At 45.7% G+C, this 23,608-nt stretch overlaps 10 protein-coding genes across 10 annotated transcripts; 4 read left to right on the forward strand and 6 right to left on the reverse strand.

Moving 5' to 3' along the window:
* The first annotated feature begins 1,171 nt into the window (after nt 1-1,171).
* BGW36DRAFT_388670 (carbonic anhydrase) lies at nt 1,172-1,870 on the forward strand. The gene is made up of 3 exons (XM_046217253.1): nt 1,172-1,194; nt 1,268-1,407; nt 1,483-1,870. The coding sequence occupies exons 1-3, from the start codon at nt 1,179-1,181 to the stop codon at nt 1,711-1,713; spliced, it is 387 nt and encodes a 128-aa protein (XP_046067717.1). The 5' UTR covers nt 1,172-1,178; the 3' UTR covers nt 1,714-1,870.
* A 43-nt stretch (nt 1,871-1,913) lies between these two features.
* BGW36DRAFT_432174 (putative O-acetylhomoserine-lyase) lies at nt 1,914-3,643 on the reverse strand (the record flags this gene model as incomplete). Its single annotated transcript, XM_046221090.1, has 9 exons — nt 1,914-1,958; nt 2,010-2,109; nt 2,165-2,179; nt 2,231-2,806; nt 2,863-3,156; nt 3,204-3,271; nt 3,325-3,408; nt 3,467-3,530; nt 3,591-3,643. The coding sequence occupies 9 exons, from the start codon at nt 3,641-3,643 to the stop codon at nt 1,914-1,916; spliced, it is 1,299 nt and encodes a 432-aa protein (XP_046067718.1).
* An 808-nt stretch (nt 3,644-4,451) lies between these two features.
* On the forward strand, nt 4,452-6,075 carry BGW36DRAFT_305652 (major facilitator superfamily domain-containing protein; the record flags this gene model as incomplete). Its single annotated transcript, XM_046212090.1, has 4 exons — nt 4,452-4,858; nt 4,909-5,123; nt 5,183-5,359; nt 5,417-6,075. 4 exons carry the CDS (start codon nt 4,452-4,454, stop codon nt 6,073-6,075), a joined length of 1,458 nt encoding a protein of 485 aa, XP_046067719.1.
* Nucleotides 6,076-6,190: 115 nt separating this feature from the next.
* BGW36DRAFT_388678 (general substrate transporter) lies at nt 6,191-8,274 on the reverse strand. Its single transcript, XM_046217254.1, has 4 exons — nt 7,989-8,274; nt 7,624-7,926; nt 7,021-7,546; nt 6,191-6,958 (listed from the first exon to the last, which is right to left on the reverse strand). Exons 1-4 carry the CDS (start codon nt 8,081-8,083, stop codon nt 6,338-6,340), a joined length of 1,545 nt encoding a protein of 514 aa, XP_046067720.1. The 5' UTR covers nt 8,084-8,274; the 3' UTR covers nt 6,191-6,337.
* A 779-nt stretch (nt 8,275-9,053) lies between these two features.
* Nucleotides 9,054-11,384, forward strand: BGW36DRAFT_432177 (putative oxidoreductase; the record flags this gene model as incomplete). The annotated part of the gene is made up of 6 exons (XM_046221091.1): nt 9,054-9,211; nt 9,274-9,725; nt 9,776-10,062; nt 10,123-10,482; nt 10,534-10,602; nt 10,653-11,384. The coding sequence occupies 6 exons, from the start codon at nt 9,054-9,056 to the stop codon at nt 11,382-11,384; spliced, it is 2,058 nt and encodes a 685-aa protein (XP_046067721.1).
* Nucleotides 11,385-11,481: 97 nt separating this feature from the next.
* Nucleotides 11,482-12,660, reverse strand: BGW36DRAFT_432178 (glycosyltransferase sugar-binding region DXD motif-containing protein-domain-containing protein; the record flags this gene model as incomplete). The annotated part of the gene is made up of 3 exons (XM_046221092.1): nt 11,482-12,084; nt 12,135-12,290; nt 12,349-12,660. 3 exons carry the CDS (start codon nt 12,658-12,660, stop codon nt 11,482-11,484), a joined length of 1,071 nt encoding a protein of 356 aa, XP_046067722.1.
* A 1,557-nt stretch (nt 12,661-14,217) lies between these two features.
* On the reverse strand, nt 14,218-15,101 carry BGW36DRAFT_305552 (uncharacterized protein; the record flags this gene model as incomplete). The annotated part of the gene is made up of 3 exons (XM_046212077.1): nt 14,218-14,702; nt 14,762-14,980; nt 15,062-15,101. 3 exons carry the CDS (start codon nt 15,099-15,101, stop codon nt 14,218-14,220), a joined length of 744 nt encoding a protein of 247 aa, XP_046067723.1.
* Nucleotides 15,102-15,136: 35 nt separating this feature from the next.
* On the reverse strand, nt 15,137-17,255 carry BGW36DRAFT_388684 (uncharacterized protein). The gene is made up of 4 exons (XM_046217255.1): nt 16,994-17,255; nt 16,375-16,940; nt 16,245-16,319; nt 15,137-16,192 (listed from the first exon to the last, which is right to left on the reverse strand). The coding sequence occupies exons 1-4, from the start codon at nt 17,046-17,048 to the stop codon at nt 15,476-15,478; spliced, it is 1,413 nt and encodes a 470-aa protein (XP_046067724.1). The 5' UTR covers nt 17,049-17,255; the 3' UTR covers nt 15,137-15,475.
* A 3,179-nt stretch (nt 17,256-20,434) lies between these two features.
* Nucleotides 20,435-21,660, forward strand: BGW36DRAFT_363959 (uncharacterized protein; the record flags this gene model as incomplete). The annotated part of the gene is made up of 2 exons (XM_046214508.1): nt 20,435-20,693; nt 20,789-21,660. The coding sequence occupies 2 exons, from the start codon at nt 20,435-20,437 to the stop codon at nt 21,658-21,660; spliced, it is 1,131 nt and encodes a 376-aa protein (XP_046067725.1).
* A 372-nt stretch (nt 21,661-22,032) lies between these two features.
* Nucleotides 22,033-23,253, reverse strand: BGW36DRAFT_465338 (uncharacterized protein). Its single transcript, XM_046222292.1, has 3 exons — nt 22,996-23,253; nt 22,478-22,928; nt 22,033-22,423 (listed from the first exon to the last, which is right to left on the reverse strand). The coding sequence occupies exons 1-3, from the start codon at nt 23,100-23,102 to the stop codon at nt 22,238-22,240; spliced, it is 744 nt and encodes a 247-aa protein (XP_046067726.1). The 5' UTR covers nt 23,103-23,253; the 3' UTR covers nt 22,033-22,237.
* Between the last annotated feature and the right edge of the window lie 355 nt (nt 23,254-23,608).

A 23,608-nucleotide genomic window follows, 5' to 3' on the forward strand; every position in this document is an offset into this window, starting at 1 on the left:
ACTCTTGCTATGAAATTCATCGATCGGAGCACTGCCCACCGAGGCATAGTCTGTCTGGAATTCAGAATAATCTACCTTTGCCCGCATTGTAGAGCTGATTGAAGTTGACATGATTTGTTGGTGTCGAAACTTTCGTCTATCCATCAACATCACATCCGTAGGCCTAGCAATACATATTGACCTGCTTCCTCCATAGTAATATACTTTGCAATCTTTATTCTTAGCGTGATTAGAAGCTTCAAGTATATAAAACGATAGAGATCCAGTCTCCTCGCCGCGATATGCTGATTTAAAAAAATATAATCTTTGTGATAAAAAGTCCTAAAGATTTTCCTATTTTTGAAAGTTCGCCGAGACTACATGTAGGTTAATTGGGGGGACTACGATTAGGATGTAAGTCATTTGGTCATCGCGCATAGTCAATACCACAGAGCCAACACAAAAAGTATCACAATACGGTTCCCTGTACTCCTGGTGTTGACATTCCCTCAGTCCACAGGCATTCAAGAGAACGGCTGCGAAGGCCAAAACATCACCCACTATAGTTCGTTGCGAAACGCCACCCGATCTACACAGTCCTCGGGCAGCTTATTGTTGCTGGGCCGAACCCTGTTTCGCCTCCACGGATCCCAATTGGACTGCCAGCCCAGAGCACGCCATGAGCAGGCGCAATGTTACCACATTGATGGGTTCTTATTGAAGTATGGCACAACCCAATTTCATGCGGTCATGTTCGTCGTTCAACACCACAATGATGCGACAACAGTCGTGAGGGGTTTGGTGGGAAAGCGGGGAAGAAGCATATAATGCAGAGATCAATCGATATTTGCTCAGCTTTATAATTTCGCCCTTGATTCCGAGTGACTGGGATATATTTATATCGAATCTGATTCTCTCACGGTACTCAACTTTAATCTAACAACTCCACGAATATTCTATATTTACTACTACTATTTTGCCGTATTCAGCAAGCAAGCAATAAGAATCGATTTGACCGTTGAAAATGTCCGTCGCACAAGAATTTGAGGCTGCAAACACCAAATACGCTAGTGGATTTACTAAAGGGAGCTTGCCTCTTCCTCCTGGACGGTATGATTTGAATAATAAACGATTGAAATACCCGGTCAGGGGAATGGGTGACTGATTTTGAGAACAGCAAAGTTGCCGTTATTGCATGTATGGATGCTCGTCTTGGTATGTCCATATCTTTATGCCACAAATCATCACATTCGAAGCAGCCATGGTTACTCGTACTAATCAATGACAGATACTGCACGCGCGCTCGGACTTGAAGAAGGTGATGCGCATGTAATCCGTAATGCTGGCGGTCGCGTCAGCGACGCCCTCCGTAGTATTGTTATTTCCCAGCAGCTGCTCGGAACTCGCGAGATCGTCATTGTCCATCATGTAAATATATCTCCTTTCATTGACCTTGTCAAGGCCGTTGGAAGGTTGACAAAAGCAATGTTAACATCTGTGTAGACTGATTGTGGCATGCTTACCTTCTCTGATGAAGATATCCGGACTAAAATCAAGAGCGGTTTGAAGCAAAACGTGGACCATATTGCATTCTTACCATTCAAGGACCTGAAGCAAAGTGTTCTGGACGATATCCAGATTCTCAAAGATAGCCCGTTAGTTCTCGATGTGCCGATCACTGGCTACATTTATGAGGTCGAGACAGGCAAGATTGTGAAGGTTGGAAGTGCTTGATTTTGCCATGATTTGTTAATTGAACAGAGATACTGTGGACATGCAATTTCATTTTTGATTGCGTTCTCAATATTTTATTTAAAGCAGGTGCTGGAACAATGCATTGACGCCCGTGAAATGCAGAGTCTGAGTTCTACATGTTAATGTTGTGTTTTTTCTTGTCTTCCTGGATAACATGCTGGTGAACAAGTACAACTTCGTCAGATTGATTCAAGTGCTTTTTTAAAGTCTTCGATAATATCATCCTTATTCATAGTGGTATTAGTCTCGCTCCAGCATATTAAGGAGCGACATACCGAGTGTTCAAGTCCTACTGATACACGAATCGTGGCATCGTCCACTGCTGAAATACCTGGTCGGGAGGCTAGACCCGCATAGGGGACATATGCAAGGCTTCTGTATATCATGGTGAGGGTGTATTCGAACACATTGTAATAGCAATCTCACTTACTGGGCAGTTCCTAGACTAATATAAACGCGTTAGCTAACAGTCCAAATATAGAAATGATTAACTTACCCATCAGAAAATCCCACCATTTTTAAATTCCCAACCAACGTCTTGGCATCTTCCGATTTGGATGTCTTGAGTGTAAAATGCAAGATCGCACCGTAGCCTTCCTTTTGCCGGAGATACTTCGCAACCTGACTGGTAGCCTGATATGAATACAGACCGGGGAAAATGACAGTCCCGACCTTTTCATTTCCTTCCAGCCATTTCGCAAGGGCCAATGCATTGGAATTATGTCGGTCGATTCTGGGAGACAGACTAGCGAGGCCCGCTAGAGCAAATGCCGCCGCAAATGGATTCAGACAGGGTCCGACGTCACGCAGAATAGCCATCCGTATATATAAGATATACGCAATGTTTCCAAACTGCTCGACAAAGTTCAAGCCGTGATAACCGGGAGAAGGCGTGGTAAGATGAGGGAATCTATCCTGGTTTTCTTTCCAGGGAAATTTCCCGCTATCAACGATCAGTCCAGATTCTGTCGTACCAGAACCAGTTATCCACTCGGATGAAGAGTGGATGACAATGTCGGCACCATGATCGATAGGTCGGATGAGATAGCCAGCGGCGCCGGCAGTATTGTCACTGGAACACTTGTTAGAGAACGATGGGCAAGCTCTTCTTTCTCGCATATGGCTCACACAACAAGAGGAACACCGGCTGCATGGGCCACGGATGCTACAACTTCAATATCGGCGATCTCTAGACTGACACTACTAATGCTCTCGATATATATGGCACGGGTCTGTTCATCTATCGCGTTGCGAACTGCATCAATGTCGTTAATGTTTACAAATTTGACTGAAATGCCATGCGACGGAAATCGGAACTTGAAATGAGTATATGCGTCTTCGGATATGGTGGCTGCTGCTATAATATTCTCCCCGGCCATAGCAAGACCGGCGATGGCCATCCAACGAGCAGCCTCCCCTGACCTAGGTTCAATTAGTAACGTCACTCTTTGAGAAAATTTCTTTCTTACGCCGCGGGAAGAGCAGCCGCACCGCCTTCAAGCACAGCTACGCGTTGTTCGAGTACACTTAGGGTTGGCTACTCGTTCCATTAGCATCATCCGTGTGAGCACGGGGTAGACATTGAAATACATTTCCCAGCCGGCTGTAGGCGTAGTCTTCGGCGCGTCCGGCAAAGATATCAGCGCCATGTTGAGAATCATTGAACGTGAATGACTATGCATGGAAATGAGTGTTTGGCGGATTCAAAAAATGGCCTAACTGGAGGCGTTACCGTAGACGCATAGATTGGAGTTGTCACTGCTCCAGTCCCCGTGTGAACATTGTGCACATCCTTTCTAGAGGTGCTGCGTCAGTATGTGGTTGGACAATAGCGTCATTACGGGAGCGTTATATACCCCGCATGAATCGACAAGCTCTCAAACTGGAGCGATCGATCGTTGTCGGGCATGGCTGTCTCTCCCGCACTTATACGGTGGACAATTCTGGCCGATTCCCAAGAGACGAGCAATCCAGCTAAATATTCCGAGACAGCTAGATGAGTTGCTTCAGTGTCAAGCGCGTGACCAAGCAAGGTTCCCGCGAAACAGAGCCGGTGGTGGGGTGTGCTGATAAGCTTAGCTCTCTGTTACTAATCAGTAATCATTTCTGTAACTTACCTGAGATACAAGCCCGGGTGCTTGCAGCGTCCATGTCCGTCCCTTCTGCGTGTTTCTCTCTCTTTTCTTGCATCCTGCCAGTCAGGCCTGTATCGGATTCTTCTGCAAGACTTCGCAATCACAACGTCGCATTGTCCTATCGGGTCACACGTGAAAGAAGAAGGAAAAAAAAACGGACGCCGACGGGGATCCTGAGCACGCCATTGCCGGTCGTTCCCTCTTTCGCGATAATCGATGCGCAATACTGCTCTAGCACAATGCAGGTGATTTTATCGGCCAATGATCTCGCCATCTAATGACCGTCGTTCGCCACTCATAAAAACGTATCGTCTCACGACTCGTGTTCCTCTTCTTTTCCTCTTTCTCTCTCCGTAGATGTCGTTCGATATTGGTGATTTTCTGCTCGGAACTTCACCCGAGTCTCGTATTTTGTGGGCCTCGTGGTTGACAGCTGCATGGCGTGTGCAAGCCACGCTGTTGTGTCATTGCGCTAGATCCCGTCTGCAGAAATTGCCTGGTTTGGACGGACTTTTCTTATAAAGCTTCATCCAAGGGTGTTGGTTCGCGAGAAAATCTTAGAAAGATATATGTCGCCGCAAGATGGCCGTTCTTACTTCAAAATTAGCTGTTGCGCTCTGGGGATCAGATGCCAAGGACCGCGCGCTGTTGGCGAAACTGGATTTTACGTTACTTCCGTACTTCTCGTTAATATGGTTCCTGTTCGGTGTTACGCGATCAAGTTACTCCTCCGCTTATATTAGTGGTATGAAGGAGGCCCTGGGCTTTGAAGGCAAGCAGTATAACTATATGAATACTGCGTATCTTGTCGTGTATGCCGTCTGTCAGATGCCTGGAACAAGTCTTTTGACAGTGGCACGGCCAAAATACGTCTTTGTTGCAGCGAACGTCACTTGGAGCATCTTAACGCTGATCACATTCAAGATGACCCATGCCTGGCAGGTTATTCTGTTGAATGCAATTGAAGGAGGATTTTCTGCGATCGCATAGTAAGTTCTCCGAGGCATGACCGAGAAAACAGTCTAACCAGTATTGGCAGCGTCGGAGCCCAGTTTATTCTCGGTTCTTGGTATAAGAAGTCCGAACTAGGAACGAGAACCGCGGTATTCTGCGTATTTGGTCAATTGGGAACTATGGCTGGTGGTTGGATCCAAGCGGGCTTGCTACAGTCTCTATCAGGGAAAAGCGGTCTTCCTGCGTGGAAATGGATCTTTATCATTGTGTCTGTCATGACTCTTCCAGTTGCCTTTTTCGGTGTGTTTTCATCCCCTTGCGGAGATGGTAACAGTCGAGTTGCTCATAAAATTGTATAGGCTGGATTTTCATTCCTGATCTTCCCGCTCATAGAGTGGCCTGGTATCTCACGGATGAGCAAAAGGAACATGCTGCCACTCGCCTCGGTGCTACAAGAAAGCAGGCATGGGACTTAACCGTGGTGAAGCGGATCTTTTTGAGCTGGCAGTTCTATCTTCTGCCATTCATTTTCATGCGTATGGAGACCCTATGACAATTTCTTTCTTTCTTTCTTTCTCTCTAATTATTATTAGTATATTCTCTCTGCGTGCAAATGCTACAAAACAATGTTATGGCCTATTGGATGGCTTCGCGCGGCTACACCACCGTCCAGCAAAACAACTACCCGACTGGGATCTATGCCGCCGCCATCCTTGGAACTGTTGTCTACGCTGTCATCTCTGATAAGCTCCGATCGCGCTGGGAAGTGTCTATTGCTATCGGCCTCACCTTCATTATCGGCTCCGCCATTCTTGTTGCCGACCCGCCTACGGCCGGCTACTTTTTCGCGTTCTATTTGCTCGGAACGACATTTGCGCCTCAGGCTGTATGGTATTCCTGGATGGCAGATGTTACAAGTCACGATCTCCAGCTTCGTGCGATCACGACAGGATTTATGAATTCCTTTGATTTTGCTTTTGTTACCTGGTGGCCACTGATCTTTTACCCGGCCACTGATGCTCCTAATTTTAGAAAAGGGTATATTGCTAGTCTGGTGACTGGTGCATTGACGCTGCCATTTATTGGCTTAATCACGTATTTGGAAAAGAGAGATACGGCAAAGGGGCTTATTGGAAGGGTTCCTATAGAAGAACAGCTCAATGACGAACAGGAGTACCGTACAGGTTCGCCAGATGATGGACTACAGTCCAAGTCAGCGGAGAACGTCCGTTCGACCGAGGTGAATGTATAGCTATTTTCTAGATTTCTGGGGGATATGAATGCACAATTGACCATTGCGTAATTGTCCTTGCTTCTGAACTTCTAATGACTGAATATCCTAATTATATCTATTGAACCATTCCCTTATCCCAGTCTAATATCCTTTATTTTATCATTAAATAACCATCTACCCAACCAAAAAAAGACGGCTTCAGAAATTAATGGCAATATTGCGTCGTCAACTTCATCCCATTTGGCCCTGCGAAACCGGTGAAACTGAACTTCCCATTGAGCTATTTCTCACCACTTCGTTGACTAAAGAGTTTCCGAATAGCCTGGTTCCATCTCTTCGATCCAAATTTCTTGCTCTTGAAAACCTCGTCGATTTCTTCCAACGATCTCCCCTTCGTCTCGGGCATTGACAACGCACAGATAACAGTGGTAATCAGTGCACACCCACCAAAGAGAAAATAGATCCCAAAGCTACTACGCGCTAGGAGGATTGGAGTAGTAAGAGCAACCAGGAAATTAGCAGCCCAGTTACTACCGTGAGCCAGACTGGTTGCCACCGCTCGGGTGCGTTGGGGCTGGATCTCTGCGGCATAGATTTTGATGCCAACTCCCCAAGATAGCGAATATATTACGGCGAATATGTAAATGGAAACAATGACAATCCAGCGGCCAGTGCCGGAATTGGCATGCACAGCGTTTCCAGCATAGAGCCCTCCGACTAGAAACATGACGACGGTGAGGCCGATGCCGCCGAAAATGGTGCTGTGACGGCGACCCCAGCGATCGGCCCAGATCAAGGCTGGGATGGTGACACCAAATATCGCAAGGGCGGAAACGCCCGAGGCGAGAAAGGATGATTCAGAGGACGTTAATCCGGCTTGTTGGAAGAGAAGGGGGGCATACTATTGCACGTTTTGTTAGAATAGAGCTAGTGCAGTATTATTAGTAGAGACGGAAGACTTACATATAGAACCCCGTCAATACCACTAAGCTGTTGCATACCCATCATGAAAAGTGCAAGGGCTGTACGCCCGCGTACATCGTGAGCAAAAAGCTCCCGGAAACTTCCTTTGTGGCGTGGTTGCTGCCTCGTGTGGACGCGGGTGACATTGGTTACATCTTCCGTTGAGGAAGGGCCATCAATGTCGCCTGAGCCCTCCACAATCATCTCTCTCATCTGCTCGGCTTCCACTTTCTCACGCTCTGCATGTCCGACTCCGAGCAGATCCCAGGTTGTCGAAGCTTCGACTGAGTTGCCATGTAAAGTGAGCCATCGCGGAGACTCAGTAAGCCAGAGGAGCGATGCAGTTGAGAATACGAACGACAGACTCGCTAAGAGTATGAAGGGAAGTCTCCAGGACAGCGAGGAATCGACTTTCGTTGTGCCATAGCAAGTAAAGAAGCCTATGACCAGACCAAAAGTAATGAATAGCTGTGGACCGGTTGAGAGTGGTCCTCGCTTGCTTGGCGGGGAAATTTCACAAATATACCTGAAATCAAGTTAACTCGCTTACTGAGGTTATACTCCAACTGATATCGTTGATGTAAGGCGTTTGGCGTGTCTTACACCAGTAGTGTCCCGAGATATAGTCCTTCGCCAATACCCTCAATACACCGACCGATAATGAACATCGCTAGATTCACTGCACTCGCCTCTAGGGCAGTACCCAAGCCAAAAATGAACACTCCGATGCTAATTCCTCTTGGTCTCCCGAGGAAATCCGCAACACGCCCAGCAAAGCAGGACGAAAATGCAGCTGGTATTAAGATGGCAGAGACAACCAATCCGTGGACTGTCGACGACAACGGGCCGAAACGTGAGAGAAAGCTACTCATCACAGTGACGGGTCCGATGATACCAGTATCGAACCTTTAGTAAAAGCTCAACATTAGATGGGTTTACTTTGGTTTCTAACATGTTGACGTACATACCCAAACAGAAACCCGCCGAAAGAGCAGAGCATACTCGCAAGAACATATCTCGGCGGTAGGCTGATTAACTGCATCTTGAGAGTTGCGGGCGTCATTGGTTTTCGTAGTTTTCTATGGGAAATCGATTTCCAGGCCGTGATAAAAATCTAAGTGCGGCCTCTTCGCACAGCGTGGAGCACTTGTAGGAGGAACAATAATGATTTTGTTTTCTCTTCTCATTTCCATTTATCTATTCCCTTCCCTATAATCTTTTAGAGGATAAGAGATTTTCTCTCCATTAGTAATCTAGTCTATTAATAATCGGTAGATAGTGTGGGTAGCGAGATATCAATACTATTTATACTACCGCGCAACTGGTGACTCACAAATAATTCTCGTTTCGGGCAGGTTACGCGACTAATCTGGTCAGCAGCTTTTCCTTTTGAGGAGTGCAGCTAATGCACACCAATCACCATGAATTTTGAAGTTTAGATATCGCATGTACGTTGATATTAAGCTGGTATTTGCATCTGTATTACCAGGGGATTATATTTTATGACTCATTGCACGCATTGTGGGCTGCCAACAGAGCAACAGCATCGATTGGTAATGTTGTTTGAACGACAACCACTTTGTCAGCGGCCACTGCTTGCGTATAAAAGGGCATCTGGCTATAGAGGAATATTGACTGCTCCTACTATTACTCCTCCCATGAAATGCTATTCCCAGCTAAGACGTAGATACCCCCAAAGGTGAATAGTGGTCTCAGGTGTCCAACCTTAGCGGGACTACCTCGTGACACAGCTTAGCCCTAGCTCCCTCATACCAGACTCACTGCAGGACATACCAACCACTGCCACTCCTCCTACCTCTCTTCATCCTGTCATTTCTGCATCAGTATGAGTAACTTGCAGCTGCTATGGCGCCATCGGCCAACAGCGACCATGACTCCGATTGGCCCGCGCGACTAGGCGGGGCCGACTGCGAATGTCGCATGGAAGATTGCTGTACATTCGATTTATTTGCTATCATTCATCACAATTTTCTGGTCGTTCGTATGCTCTGACTGACCCTTGCCGCGACGACATGGCCAAGACCTTCGACGAGAGAATCCCCTTTGTGAAGAACGGGCTCGAGTTCTACGGCCTGCTCAAGCGGGGGGAGCCAGCGCTGGCGCTCCCGCTGATTGTGTTGCTTCATGGCGGCGGAGCCACCGCCGCGTTCTTCGACAACTCAGTCGTTTCGTATGCGCATCTTTCCGCGTTTGTCTACTGCTGCGAGAAGTGCAAGGCTGATGCTATCACAGGGTCGTGCAAGAGTTCAACCGCCTTGGCCATGACGTCCTCAACATATACCGTCCTGGGTACGGCGGGACACCGACGCCAACCACGGAAACACCTCTCAAAGACTCGATCCCCGTGTTTATCGACTTCATAGAACAAGTTTACAATGAGAAAGCTGCTGCGAAACACGGCAACGGAGGTATCATTCTTGTAGGGCACTCTCTCGGCGGTGCATTCTCCCTGTCGATTACCTACGAAGCACACGGACGACTGCCGATTCTGGGTGTCAGCTCGATGGGTTGTTTACCCACCACAACAAACATGAAAATCTTGCCAGAGCCGGATAATGAGCCGGGCAGCTTGCGATATGTAACGGAAAATAATGCTGAGAATATTCGGAGATTCATGGGCGAGGTGGAGTGGATTCAATTGGATGCCTTGACTAAAGAAGTCATCGATGATGTGTTTGAGCCTGGTGAGTGTGCTCTATCCTGCCAATAGCGAAGGATGCTAACATCATGTCAGGGATTAAGTCTGAAATTCGGGAATACGGAACAAATGAGTTTTATGAGTACATGCTTAACGAGGTCTTTCCCGGCATCAAAGTGCCTGTGCAGTTTCTTGCTGCTGAGGCAGAAATTATTTGGGATAGTGAAGAACAAGGAAGACCCATTTTCAACAACCTTGTCTCTCGTTTCAAAGGCGCTCCCAACGTTGAAAGCGCCATTTTGCCCCGCGGTGGTCACAATTACGAATTTTCACACAACGTGGGCCAACTTCTGCAGAAAAGGAATCTATTCGTCCAAACATTAGTAGGTCTCAACTGCGTTAAAGAAGGTCGTCTAGGATGTGGCACTAATTTGATTATTCAGACAGCCAATAATAATGCTTCGCCTGTTACAAAGCGGATCAATGGACATACTTCCAATGGCGACGCATTCACCTCTGTCCCAGTCTTGGATTACGCTCAAACAGCCTCACTGAGCTCCCGAGGACTCTTTTTACAAGCCCTTAAGGATGCCATCGTTAATGTCGGATTCTTCTACCTTAAGAACACAGGGGTTCCTGACGAAGTTCAGCGTGCTTTCATCGAGCAATCGATTGCACTATTCGATCTACCACTAGAGAAAAAGCTTGAAATTGAAATGGTCAATAGCAAGCACTTTCTTGGATATGCGCAATTAGGGCAGGAAGTCACCGCGTTAAAGAATGATTATCGTGAGCAATTTGATGTATGGGTCTCCTTACCACGTCAAAGTCGGATAATAGACTCACAAGTTTAGTTTGCCACGGAATTGCCGGCACCAGGCCCCGATGAGCCGCTATATCGAAATCTTCGAGGACCGAACCAGGTGAAACCCCATCTATCCCTAGTGTTTTGCTGAGAACTAATAGAAACTAGTGGCCTGACCCTGAAGCTCTGCCTAAGTTCCGCCAAGCAATCGAAAAGTATTTAGAAGATATCAACACACTAGCGGAATCATTTAAATCACTTGTCGCCGAAGCCTTAGAACTGCCACCCAACGCCTTTCGCCAATTTTTTGACTATCCACAGCAGAACAAATTGAAACTGATTAAGTACCCGGAACCGATTGATAGCAAACCAGGCGAAGATACTCAAGGCGTCGGCCCACATAAAGATTCTTGCTTCCTCACTTTTCTGCTTCAAGGGACGCCGCACACCGGCTTGGAAGTACAGAACAAGGCTGGCGCTTGGTTGCCCGTAACTCCTATTCCAGGAACTCTTGTTATCAACATCGGTCGGGCACTCGAAGCTATTACCAGCGGAGTATGTACTGCAACTACACACCGCGTTAATCTTCGTAAGGAAAATTACATGGATGGGAACGGCAAGTCGCTTGGCCCGCGATTTTCGTTTGCCGTATTTCAAGGTGTGAGTCTAGACCTTGGTGCCCAGAAGATTAATGTCAACATTCCGCAACATATCAAAGACTTGGTTAAGGACGCTAAGGTCAGATCCGATGCCGAAGCGACTTTCAATCAGATGTTCACTGGAAATATTGGCGAAGGCACTCTTATCGCGCGAATAACAAGCCATCAAGATGTTGCGCAAAAATGGTATCCTGACCTCTTGGAGAAGGCTCTGAAAGCTCAAAAGGATGGATACCTATAATTATTTCACTTTTATAATAAGGTTTCAATATAGACAGTCATGTCGTAACGCATTAGGGGTATCATATATTGAGCATAATATAATCAGTAGAACAACATCAAACGGCATCATGTTTCTTAGCAAAGATATCTTCACTCTGCGTCAATTGTGGCGATATCAATGACACAGCGGTCTTCAGCCCAGCCTTAGTCTTCATCCCTTCTTTCCTCCCTCTAAGGCAACACTTCCAGACCAGCGCAGCGATGAGAGCCACCAATACTATGCTAACAGCGGCCACAATCCGGACAACCGTGTAGATATGCTCGCCAATCCATAAAAACACCGAGTTGTCCCAATTCTCCCACGTCTGCCCCGCGCCTTCGTTCCAAAATACCCATGGCTCGGCTCCGCGACGACTGTCCATAATGACGCGATAAAGCGGCCCATTTTCGTCTTGTGGTTGATCCGTGTTATGGTAGTGATTCTGTCGGTGGTATTTCTCCCAGATTGCAGTTTGAAACCATCCACCAGAGGCATATTGAATGGTAAGGTATGGGAATGGCCAATATAACCAGTTAAATGACGGTAGGCTGTCAGTCAAGAGTTGGTAGTACGGATGCTGTGGCATAGATCCGAGAATGTTGTTCAGCAGAGGGCCTTGGTTGTTGTCCGTTGTGAAGACAGGGTAGTATCGAAGTGGTTCCAGTGATTCCAGACAGCCCTGAATTTCGTTAGAAAGATATCAATATATTTCTAGGATGCAAAAAGTACGTTATCTAGATCAATGTATATGCCGCCGTAGTGCCTTAACACAAAATATTTCATTGCATCGACACGCTGTACTGGATAGCGATAGCTATCGTATACGGGTAAGAACCACGGATACTCTCTCAGTAGAAATTCCCTAGATTCTGATGCGCTCCATAGCTATGTGGCCGTAAGTATAAATAGAGATTTCCATGAATGACACAGTGAAGAAGCGCACCTTGTATATCCATCCCGGATGCCGGTCGATACAGCTTGCTCTCAGCCTCCCCCACTGCGCTGAATGCGGCATTCCATTTCCCGACCAGTCATGGTATATTTGGTGAATTCTTTGAGGTATCACGGCCTCGGGCTTTTGATCCTTCGCCGTGCCATTATAATATGCGTCTTTGATAGCCGACTGACTCAAAGGAATGCCGGCATACGGCTTAGTAGAGAATATTTGTGCGAAGTTGGCGATTCGAGTTATGATGAAGTAATGGAGAATGAAAAGAGGTAGGATGATGAATAAAGGCCGTATTCGTAGTTTCATTTTTAAGATGTTTTCTTGAATATGTGGTATTCGCTCGTAGGGGTGTTGTTATGTGTGGGGAAAATGCGCAAAGAAACATTTGAACCCCATCGGTGTTTTTAGGAGGAAACGTGACGTAAATTGTAATAGGTCTGATATGGCGAGATCCTTTGGTCAATAGAAAACCGCAACCAAACGCATGTATGTACAGCGCTGGCTAATGTTGGTTTCGCAGTACTGGGGGTGCCGTCGGTGCTAAGCCCCTTTACAGATGCAAAAACCACTTATGCGATCGTGAAAATGCGACGCTGACGGGTTTAGATAGCGCTCACGCTCGGCGCACACATCATCTCCCTCGCCATAAACTGTCGCTCGTTATTGCAAGGCTGAGTCTTATAGCAAGGCGGCGAAGTATGTTTGTTGAAAAAGTGCAGCCTCTTGACCGGTGTCCAGGAAACGGCAGTTCTCCAACACAAACTCCTCTCGCGTTAGTTAGTGGGGAATTGGGGCTAATTATTAATTAATAACTGGCCGCAAAAGACGTCTGTGTGGTGGAGATTCCATGGGCGGGCAAAAGTGGTGTAGCTTGTCGATCTGAGCGCTGAGCCATCGCCTAGTTGAAATTAACGATGAACACTTGACATGCGAAACGAAGCTAGTATCCCGTCCGATCAGTAAGATGCAGCTCATGGCCATCCGTGTTTAGAATAACAGAACACCTAAAAATTACTTAAAGTTTAGAGATACGTAGACGATTGTTTCATCGCGAATCAGGGTCTCTATTCAGACAAGTAAGCATTGATCGACATTTTATGACGCAAAACACGAGCGCTTCTATCCACTTGTATTTTCTCCGCTTTTGTGCCTTGGCCGATGTTCGCCCTCCACATGGCAAGATTGTATTACTATTCGTCAGTGCGCGGACTACTGCTGTTTTTAGTACGTACTAAATCCCTTCTAGAGTCTCCTGACCTAACCGGACACGGACAACGCCCCGGCGCGTTCAGGAGTGGAGGCAGGCTGAAGGATGTATTTGTAGTCTGTGGAGCACGAACGCAACGTAACTCGTTCTGTCGACACCTATACTTAGTCTAGATTCTTCAATGAAATCAGTATGTGTGCACTGTACAGTTCGTGTCTCGGCTAATTAACTAAAACGAACAAATTTTACAGTCGAATGAGCCTCACCCATTCTTCTCACATAGTCAGGCTGTAAAAATGATAGATCTGCCGGTCGCATAGACTAGGCTTCGAAAGAAAAACTACGCTCTAGATAATTGATGCGATAGACAATATCCCAGGGCACTGTTCTTGGGCACAGGTATGGTTATTGAATTTCTGTTCCGGTATCTTCATCGGCGTCTTCGTCCCGAACTAAACACTTCATTCGATCTAGAGGTTATAGAATCTGCAGCAATGCCAGGAAACTCAATAGTTTTACGATTCTGGTGATTCATAAAGATTTGGCACTTTCAGATGTATGAAGCGACATGAGAATGTATGGATTGCAACTGCGTACTGTATTACATCGTCTTGAAACAACATAACGGCAAATTAGAACCGGCAAATATTGCAATATTACCACGGAATTTTCACGGGAACATCTTCTCCTTCCTCCATCTGCCAGAACCCGTTTCCAAACATCGAGGTGTCAGAATGCAATAGGGCAACAATCACCTTCGCGCCATCCAGGGGATCTTTTGTTCCGCGGTAGTTATTAAATGCTGTCTTGCAATGCCCCGGGCTGACTGTTTGGATAATGAGATCTTTATTCTCCGGTATCTTTGCATACTCCACCGTCAGCATGTTGAGTGCAGTTTTCGACAAACTATATGCGATAGCCTTCGTTGGGGGTAATTTCCCTGAGGAGGATAACTCCAAGGAGCTGCGTGCTGACGACACATTGATAATTTGACCTCGAGATGAGCGACGCAAGAGTGGCGACAGCACTTCAATTGTCATCGCCACAGATGTGACATTGGTATCAAGTGTGCGATTATATGTAGAACGCATTTCGGAGAATGAGTCGTGGAACAGCCCAACACCGGCATTGTTTATCAAGACTAGACAGGTTCTAGTTAGCAAAAGACCCTCAAATACTATCCAATGAGATAAAATTTACCATCCAGTTTCCCATATTTCGTTTTGACTTTCTCGGCGAGTGAAATCAGACTGTAATCACAAGTCACATCCACTTCGAGTACGTCGATCTCTGACTGAATACCAAAGTCTCTTAATTGTTCCACTGCCTCAAACCCCTTTTCTTTTTGTCGGCATGCTAATATAAAGTTGTCGGTTGGGCTTTTGAGGCTTAGGGCTTGGAGGGTTGCAAACCCAATACCTAACATTAATTAGTATGAGACAAATTCCGAAGCATCAATTCCAGTAGCAAGAGCGAGTAGAGACTCCGGGCATACTGTACCTCTATTTGCTCCAGTAATAAGAATAAGTCTTGATGACATTATGAAATCGAAGTAGTCCAGAGAAACAGCCAGCTCCGTCGTGTGTTTTTTTTTTTTTTGTGGATGAAGGAAGCACAGTTACCATGCATTGTCGACCTCTTTATACAACCACCACAAGCGCATCAGAAAGCATACATCGGCATTAAGGAGGACATAAGCCATATGAAAATGGAGATATCGACCAACTTTACAGTGCTGTTCTCCATTTGTGTTTTTATTCTGACACTATTCCAGTTGCGCACTTTGCCGTTTTCGGTATCTACCGCGATAGAGTTTGCCCAATTCCAAAGAGGGAAAATGATCTTCCCATCAAAGGCCATCATACGGCCGGACTTAAGAAATCAAGTAATGAGGCGAAAGATGCATTTCTCTGGTTAGAGTTCATCGACAATGTATTTTCCAAACTTGCCGTGTATTGATCGGAGTACGCTGTCCACCCATTCTATCATTTCGGAGCCGCCCTGTAATCGATCCCGAGCAATCTGAAGTGGAAATGAAAGAAGATAAATACCTTTATTGCCGTGTTGAATATGACGCATGTAAGGAGCCATACGAATAATCTCTTCGGCTATCAGCTGGGGAGACCCTTCCCTCGGGAGAAGAGGGTCATGACAACTTCTCAACGTACTGATTTCAATACCCAAAGTGTGTCCAATTCGTAGAAGAATGAGAAGAACCGCATTATATAGACACAGCTCACCAGCTCTTTGGAGATTTGAGAACAGCAAGCTCGATGGAATGGAATTTTGCGGAAGTATGATTTGGTTGTCGACTGACCAATCTGCTACTCTTTGTTGCACCACGCGGATTGTCTTTGCATACGTCGCATCCCACTGGTACCGCCAAGAATATAAAGCTTCGATCTTGGATACAACAGTCAGGCATAAATTCTCACTTGAGGTATTGACTATATTGACTTCTTGGGTCTTTTTATGACTCTCCAAGTTGCTAAGAATCCCCGGTAGAGTGCAGAAAATGTCATGAAGAGAGTCCAAGAAGGGTTTCCTTGCAGGTTCTCCGCCCCAAGGTATCGTAATCCAGGACCAGTTTTCGAGGAAACATCTGCGCTTTTGGTGCAAATATCCAAGGGTCTGTAGGGATTGTAAGTTTATCTAGGCTTCTAAGCATTGCTGATCATCTTACAACAATGTATCTCAAGGCATGTAGCGTTTGTCGCCTGTATCCTGATGAGTATTGCTCTGCGCCATTGAGTTGCATCTTGAAGGTATCAGCTTGACTAATACCCATTATAAAAATAAAAATAATCACTTACTATTTTTGCTAGCCCGACTGCGTGATTTAACCATGCCCCAGGATGAGTTGGGGCCACAATCTCGTATATACATAAACAAAGTATTGATAACGGAAGATCTTCATCTCTTATGTGTGACTTGCACTGGACTTTGGATTGCACAAGCTGAAGTGCTCTCAGATAATTACGAACACCCCAGCTCGAAAGAAGTGCTGTCTCTTCTGAGTTACTAAAGAATACCGAAGCTAGAGCACAGACCGAAGATGACAGAGGTTCAGGTGTGTTCGGATGCTGCAAAGCGGTTGCCATCCACCCAAGGTGTTTGAAACTATCATTCGGAGACCCTATATTGCGAGCAAAATAGATAATGACTCTATCTGCATCGATGAGTGTCGGTGTTATCGAGCGCGTGGGATGCACCAAAGCAACGCCTCCTTTGCACTGATTTCGCTTACTACTAGTAGGCGTAGAGTAGATTGATGTGTCACAAAACCGGCTTGCTTCATTCACAAACTCCGAGTACTGCTCATAGCCCTGGCAAACAAAGCTGCCAACTTCGCATCGCTTGCATATTGGCTTTGTTTGGTCCACGAGAAAGTAAGTGGATGGTTTGATGGTAAGTTTCACTTGAAGAACCAACCACATTTTACCTTTCGTCTCCTGCATGTTCGACAGCCTTTGCTTCTTATCCCCATCGACACCCTACTCAAGACTGACGCCAGGGAAATTTTTCTAGATAGTAGGCGAGACTTTGAGTGATATCATCTCATAAAGAACCAGTGGCAATAATGCGGCGATAAGAAATGGTGATCTCATATATCAAACGCTTCTCTGAAATGTCACGATCTTAATGTTACTCCTGCTGCTAAGACGGTGGGTTGATCAATCTTACAAAATGGAGGTTTTCGAGGATGGGAAGAAATCCAAAGTTACGAGGAGGCTTGAATCTCGGAATCTACGGGTAGCCATAGGAACCTATCCGGCAACATGATCTTTAGTATATTTCATATAGGGTGAATGACTCAAGTAATTAGTATCTATATACAAATTACAACGATCATGAAGGAATAATATCTTCTGCCTGTAACTTGATCTCTAGTTCTTCACATAGCATCTAAGCAGAGTTGTCTATTGAAGGCTTAGAAATATAGAGATCCACAGATACAGCTTTATATTAGCCATGTATAGTGGTTTTTGTATCTCCATGGAATTTTGTTCACTTTTTTATTGGTGAGATACTATATCCATATACTCGTAAATGAAATATTAAATTTGGCTTTGCATTTAAGTCGATTTCTTCGAATTACTTCGGATAAAAGTGTGGATAGTCTATGCCATTGTTCATCTGGTTTCATAGAGTATCAGAATTGAAGATTGATCTCATCTTTTAGGAGAGTGCATAACGTGAACGAGAAACCCAAGCACAATTGACCTTAGTAATAAAATCCATTAACTAAAGACGATGTTGGGAGGGTCCGGTCAGGTGACAAACGATGCAGTGTCTGCGTTTGCTTGCTCCTTCCCCAAGCTCTTTTTCCAGTTCTTTCCGGACACGGCCTGCTCTTTGCACTCTCCACCTCAGGCTTCGAGCCTGCGACACCATCAAACGCGATCGTTCCACTCTACATCTATATGAAATTGATTCAAGTATGGTTTTACTCATGTTCATTGGGATATTCATCGCTCATGCCAACAAGTTGATGAATGGAGCTGGTCAAAGATGCGCTGTAGCAGGTGTTTCCGAGTCTCCAACAGAGTCTTCAACGCGACCGAGAAGCCTGGCTTCCCTAGTACCACAAATATATCAAAGCATGAAGCTCCACCAATAGCCCCCAGGTAAGCAATATTGCATGCATGCACAATGTTGCTGGTTCGAGAATGATTAATCATAAAACAACTGCAGGACCCGCCTCGTTCCTCTCTCGGGGTAGAAAATCGCAGGATTCCAATCGGGTAGTGGCGTTGCTCTGCAATGAAATAAACACTGATTAGGATAGTTAGGTTTGATTCAGCCAGACTTGATCTAGTCACAACCTTGAACAAAATTCCAAACCTATTTTCCGCATCTAGCTAAGAGGCTACTTCAGCATACAACATGCACTCTGACCAACCGGGCATGAGGAACTCCAAGTGTTGTCTATTCAAACTGCTTTATCGGGACATGGAAAATGTTAGGCGCATTGTATATTTTTCTTAATAGCTATGATATTGCGGATTGGTTTTGGTACTGTTGGCAGCCAAGGTGAGTCTACATCCAAATGCTGTGGGTTGGTCGTTACCTGACAGACATCATCAGGATACAATACACTGCTCAAACCTGAGGGTTGTTGGAGCCTCGTATGTTGTGAACAGATAGACATGGGTGGATGCTTGGGTTGGTCGTCGCCTTGTCAAACGACAAGTTCTCAAGCCACCTCCCGATTCTCGTACGCCTGGCGGGGTGTGCTGCCGGTGATTCCATCATAGAATTAACCTAGTCGATGTTGAGAGATCCTCTCGCTTCGGAAAAGATGGCCAATGACTTCAATGAGTCAGTGTATACAACCAATTTTGTATAGCATCGATTCGTAAGATGAACATAATTTGCAGCTTTGAGTTGCTTTACCCGGTGCGTCAGGATGGGATCGTTGGAATAAACTTGCTCAGAGGTACCCACGAGTCGTGGTGTTTAATTTCTACTTTTCTCAATTATCATGGAGCAGGAGCAGTAGCAGCAGCCTCATCATCATTAACAGTCAAAAAATCCAACTTTCAAGAAACAAGAAATCTTTCTGAAGCATTGACAATCATGAGAAACAACGATAACTGAGGTCATTGACAGAAAGGTGACATATTCGAGGAATGTACTTAACAAACAACCGAGTGGGATCAAAACTGCCAACATCCAGAGTATCTTTGTCTCTGATCAGTACGAAGGGTTGATATGTAAGCAGAGGGATGAGCTCTAAATTGGTGAGATCATGTGACGATTAACCCCACGCCTGATTGGACACATGAAAGCCCAGAGTGAAGTTCCCTTTCCCTTTTCGGGCTGGTCTCGCCTTGTGCGTGCCTGGGGGCCCTCTGCGGTCTCGAAGTCAATATATCTTTGCTGCAGGATGCGACCCAATATGCCGACAAAACAATACAGTTGCAAATGCTATGGCTTCACCTCGACGCGTCAGCTACAGATCATCACGGAGGATGAGTGAGCAACTAATGGGTTCCTCCATTCGGCTAGACACGTCCACATCTTAATTTCCACATCTTCCAGCCGCACGAGGAGTGGGCCCAGCACAGTATTAGTGCTGATTCTGCTGCGATGGTATGTACTCGAAATTTACAGGTCCAGTCAGGAACTTCGCGGTGCAGAATACCAAGAGTAGGAGGTAGGGATCAACTATAAAATGGCCAATTGCTCGTCTCTTTATATGGGATTGCTTGTTGCAACCTTGCAATGCCTGGCTAGTGACTTGGCCACCATCAGAGCCTCAGCCTTGGCTACAAGGATATAGACTATCAATCATCACAGTGATTCCAACGATCTATGAGAGTTGATTACTAGCCAACACGCCCAACTTTGGAGGACTGTCAAAAGATAGAATATGATCGTTGTACAGCTGATTCTATGGCCATATCCCAGAAGGCCGAGTATGGATTGCGTCGTATTTGCGGTTCCAAAGTTTATTTCACCATTATGCCAAGATAATGCTCGGCTCGACGCGTCGCTGGAGCCAATGGAAATTCCATTGCTTCATCGCCAGTGGAGAATCCTGACAATACTCCGCGATGACTACCCGAAGGCTGCTGAGGCTGACAGCCAGTGACAGGGGAGGTCTGGAAGAAAAAGCACCGGCCAGCAACCACTACTAGCACAAATGAAAATAGCTGGACGAGGGGGGGAGCCCACAATTGTAGCAGGCCATTATTATCCTTCCGTCTTTAAGCTTAAAGAATTGCTCCCTAAAGAACTCTACATCATCGCATCACCGCGTTCTGGGTGCCGCCGTCCCTCGTATTTGCTGTCGCCACCGTAGCGACAGTCCGGCTGCTTGGGGGACATCTGAAATTCACAAAACGCGAAAACCATTGCGAGCTGAAGATGAAATTAAACATATTAGCCGTCGTTTTTCCATCACTAACGATAGCTCTGAGGGCACCAGTTCCTGATGCGACGGCTCATCCCCACGGGCAACTACTTGCACAATATCCTCAGCCTACGGCGTCATTTGACGACAATGAATTTCATGCGGCTGTGCGACGTGACACCACTGGCTCGTTTACTGCAATCCCAACATCGGGTTCTCTGTCAACCTCATACGCACCAGCCAGCTTATGTGGCTGGGTTGGCCAAGATCCCAGTAAGCAAACCCACGGTCGTACCTTGGTCTTTCGTCTACCATTGCCTCGCGTCTGAATAACCGCCCAATCCGTCTAATGCTCTGTATTGCTCTAGCCAACAATGTATTTTGCGCCGATGACGAGAAATGTGTTTTCCATGCTCCAAACTCCGCCTGGCCTGGCATGGGTGGGTGCTGTCCTAACAACGACGACAGCAATTGCGGTTTCGAAAGTACCTGCTACGACAGCTTCGAATTGGCTTCTACTCCCGCTCTCCTTGCTACGAACAACCCATTTGCCATCTATTGCACTGAGTCGGCGTCACGAAACTGCGTTACATGGTATTATATTCAACTAGGGATCACGGACTATGGTTGTGGGACGGCATATGAATTTGAGACCGTTTACACCGACGCAACTCTCACGACCGATCATGATACATATGTCACAATGGTGTCTGTGTCCTATGTTCCAGACGCCTTGTTGCAGCAATTCGCAAATGGAGGCAGCACCATGTCTACTGAGCCGGGGAAAATAACAACATCTGGGAAGGCTTCAACAGCAACATCACTACCGACTGTGCCCGCGACTTCCGCACCAGCGGCAGCAACATCTGTAACTTCATCCAGTTCATCAACGCCAGTCGGCGCCATTGTTGGCGGGGTTGTCGGAGGTGTTGTCGGCCTCGGGGCCATCGCTGGCGCATGCTTTGTGGCCTGGTTATGGATGAAGAGGAAAAAGGAAAACAACCCCATAGAAATGTCGTCTCGAAACAGCACCCAGCCTGGGGGTTACCAATCAGTTCCACAATATCAACTACCACAGTCTTGGGACAACGCTACATCCACATTCTCAGAAGCTGGCGCTAAGGAAGTAAGGAAAGGACCAACTGAGTTGCCCGATGGGCCTATTATTGAAATTGATTCGAACAATCGGAACGTTGTTACCGAATTACCGACCACGGAGCCCTCACAAACGAGCCACTAAGAGGTTAGATGTAATGTTTATCATGTATATAATACTTATTATAATCGGTTAGAATTTTGTAATGTTAGCCTATGAACCTGACTGCATAAGCGAGTGTTTATATAGAGCGATATCCTTGAAGAAAACATTTTGTGAGTAGTTTCTTATTTGCAAAGTTAGAGACGATATGAATATAGCCAAATTGAGACAATACTCTAAGGTGCTTGCGCCAATACGTGTATAGCCAGACTCGTTATTATCCACCCTTTGAGACAGTAAAGTGGATCTTTAATACTATAACAATTTGGTAGAGAAGGAAGCTAGTCTAAAAATGAAATCTGGCAAATTTATTAATTGTTTTTATGGCAGTGCGTGGTTTCAACAATAGTTGATCGTACTTTCAATTCTCCATTTGATAGATTATTTCATTTAATAAATTCCTAAAAAGCGGGCCTTTCCGTCTTATATCGCAACACTACATATTTCAATTCCTCAAATTCATTTTTCACATCAAATACAAAAGTTTACAGTGATACAAGTCATTCCCTTGTCGAATATCACTCATTTTAGTGTCTGCGAGATGCTGGTAGGAAAGTTGTTAGGTAAATGGTGAAACTGGTTTTTCTTCCTTGACACCATCCACCCAAATATCGACCTTTTCATCATAAAACGCTATGTACCCTTTAATTTCGACACTTTCGGCCGTCGGATTCTTGTACCACCACGCAAGACCAGTTTTCTCCTGCCCATTGGGCAATTCTACCACATAGTAATCCGCGTCACCCTGTAAAAGAAATGTTCAATATATAACAAAAAAACACTTTAAAATGACACTAACCTTATAGGGGCAGCTAGTCTTCAGCTTTTCATCCGGCTTCAACAGGTCCAATCTAACATCTGTATGCGGGATATACTTCCTTATGGGTAGACCTGTTTCGTACAAAAGCTTCGGGTGGGTGGTATTTGCTACCTCGACACCATCGATCTCAACACGAACGTGCTTCGAAGACTGCAAGATTTGTATTCGTTTGTATGGGTCCTTTGGGTGTGAGTATACACGTTCGTCTTCTTCAAACCATGCGTCGGCCTTGTCGATTCCAATTTTGGCATAGCCTTCGAAGTCTCCAGACGTAAAAACCGTTACGGCAGATGGCGATGTTCGGTCCCCAACAACTAAATCGTAGAGTAGGACGCCTGGCTGATCAGTTTTCGTTTCATTGGCGAGATATTTGTCCTTGACAACGTCCGACTGAGAGAAGTAATAGATCGGATAGTAAGGGCGTTCCCATCTTCACTATGGTTAGTCCTTTGCTTCTTTATGTCTGTTCCCTACCCTCTTGAATTATGATAACTTACACGAGCTTCGGTTTTTTCGCATCAGCAACATACTTTCCATTGAAGACCACCCGGACTCGTCGGATGATATCCTCCGAGTATCCTGCAGCGGGAAATGGAGGTGGCATTTCGTCGATCTTGTCTATGCAGTCTTTAACGTTTTCTTTGATAATATGCAAGTACACTTTACATCAATGAAGAGAAAGCGAGGGGATAAAAAGCTGTTATTTCGTCATACAACAGAATGCGGGGTACATATAGCGTCATCCGATTCGTAAGATTGAAATGATGTGTGAGATTTGATTATTAATCGCAGATGGATTTGCAAACAGTCTAGATCAGATTTTAGTGCCTACTATTACAGTAAACAATATGAGCATTTACGTGTTAAGTTCGTATTCCCAAACTATTAGCGTAACTAAAAAGTACTAACCTTGAAACCCGTTTGGCCTAAATTGGGGCTTATCCTTTTGACAAATACCCAAACAGTTAAAGTTGCAGGTATTCTAGATATGACTTAAAATTACATATTAGTGTGAGCATCAATCGATTTTGTTGTCTTTTCGCTGGTGATTCTTTGGGGCAAAAATATGTCACAGGTTTATAACTCAGGGCTGGAAGCGGTCGTTCCCTG

Source organism: Talaromyces proteolyticus (genome assembly GCF_021365285.1).
Source record: "Talaromyces proteolyticus strain PMI_201 chromosome Unknown BGW36scaffold_12, whole genome shotgun sequence".
Lineage (NCBI taxonomy): Eukaryota > Fungi > Ascomycota > Eurotiomycetes > Eurotiales > Trichocomaceae > Talaromyces > Talaromyces proteolyticus.

Excerpts from the sequence above, each read along its gene's own strand:
- BGW36DRAFT_388670 (XM_046217253.1), top strand. Across the intron at positions 1,408-1,482 it reads AGATCGTCATTGTCCATCAT|ACTGATTGTGGCATGCTTAC; the intron begins GTAAATATATCT and ends ACATCTGTGTAG.
- BGW36DRAFT_388678 (XM_046217254.1), bottom strand. The coding sequence starts at position 8,083 with ATGACGCCCGCAACTCTCAAGATGCAGTTAATCAGCCTACCGCCGAGA. Across the intron at positions 7,547-7,623 it reads TATCTCGGGACACTACTGGT|GTATATTTGTGAAATTTCCC; the intron begins GTAAGACACGCC and ends ACTTGATTTCAG. Across the intron at positions 6,959-7,020 it reads GTATTGACGGGGTTCTATAT|TATGCCCCCCTTCTCTTCCA; the intron begins GTAAGTCTTCCG and ends AACGTGCAATAG.
- BGW36DRAFT_388684 (XM_046217255.1), bottom strand. The coding sequence starts at position 17,048 with ATGGGGATAAGAAGCAAAGGCTGTCGAACATGCAGGAGACGAAAGGTA. Across the intron at positions 16,941-16,993 it reads GAGACGAAAGGTAAAATGTG|ACCAAACAAAGCCAATATGC; the intron begins GTTGGTTCTTCA and ends ACTTTCTCGTGG. Across the intron at positions 16,320-16,374 it reads CAGTCGGGCTAGCAAAAATA|ATGCAACTCAATGGCGCAGA; the intron begins GTAAGTGATTAT and ends GATACCTTCAAG.
- BGW36DRAFT_465338 (XM_046222292.1), bottom strand. The coding sequence starts at position 23,102 with ATGCCACCTCCATTTCCCGCTGCAGGATACTCGGAGGATATCATCCGA. Across the intron at positions 22,929-22,995 it reads GCGAAAAAACCGAAGCTCGT|ATGGGAACGCCCTTACTATC; the intron begins GTAAGTTATCAT and ends ACCATAGTGAAG. Across the intron at positions 22,424-22,477 it reads AGACTAGCTGCCCCTATAAG|GGTGACGCGGATTACTATGT; the intron begins GTTAGTGTCATT and ends TTTCTTTTACAG.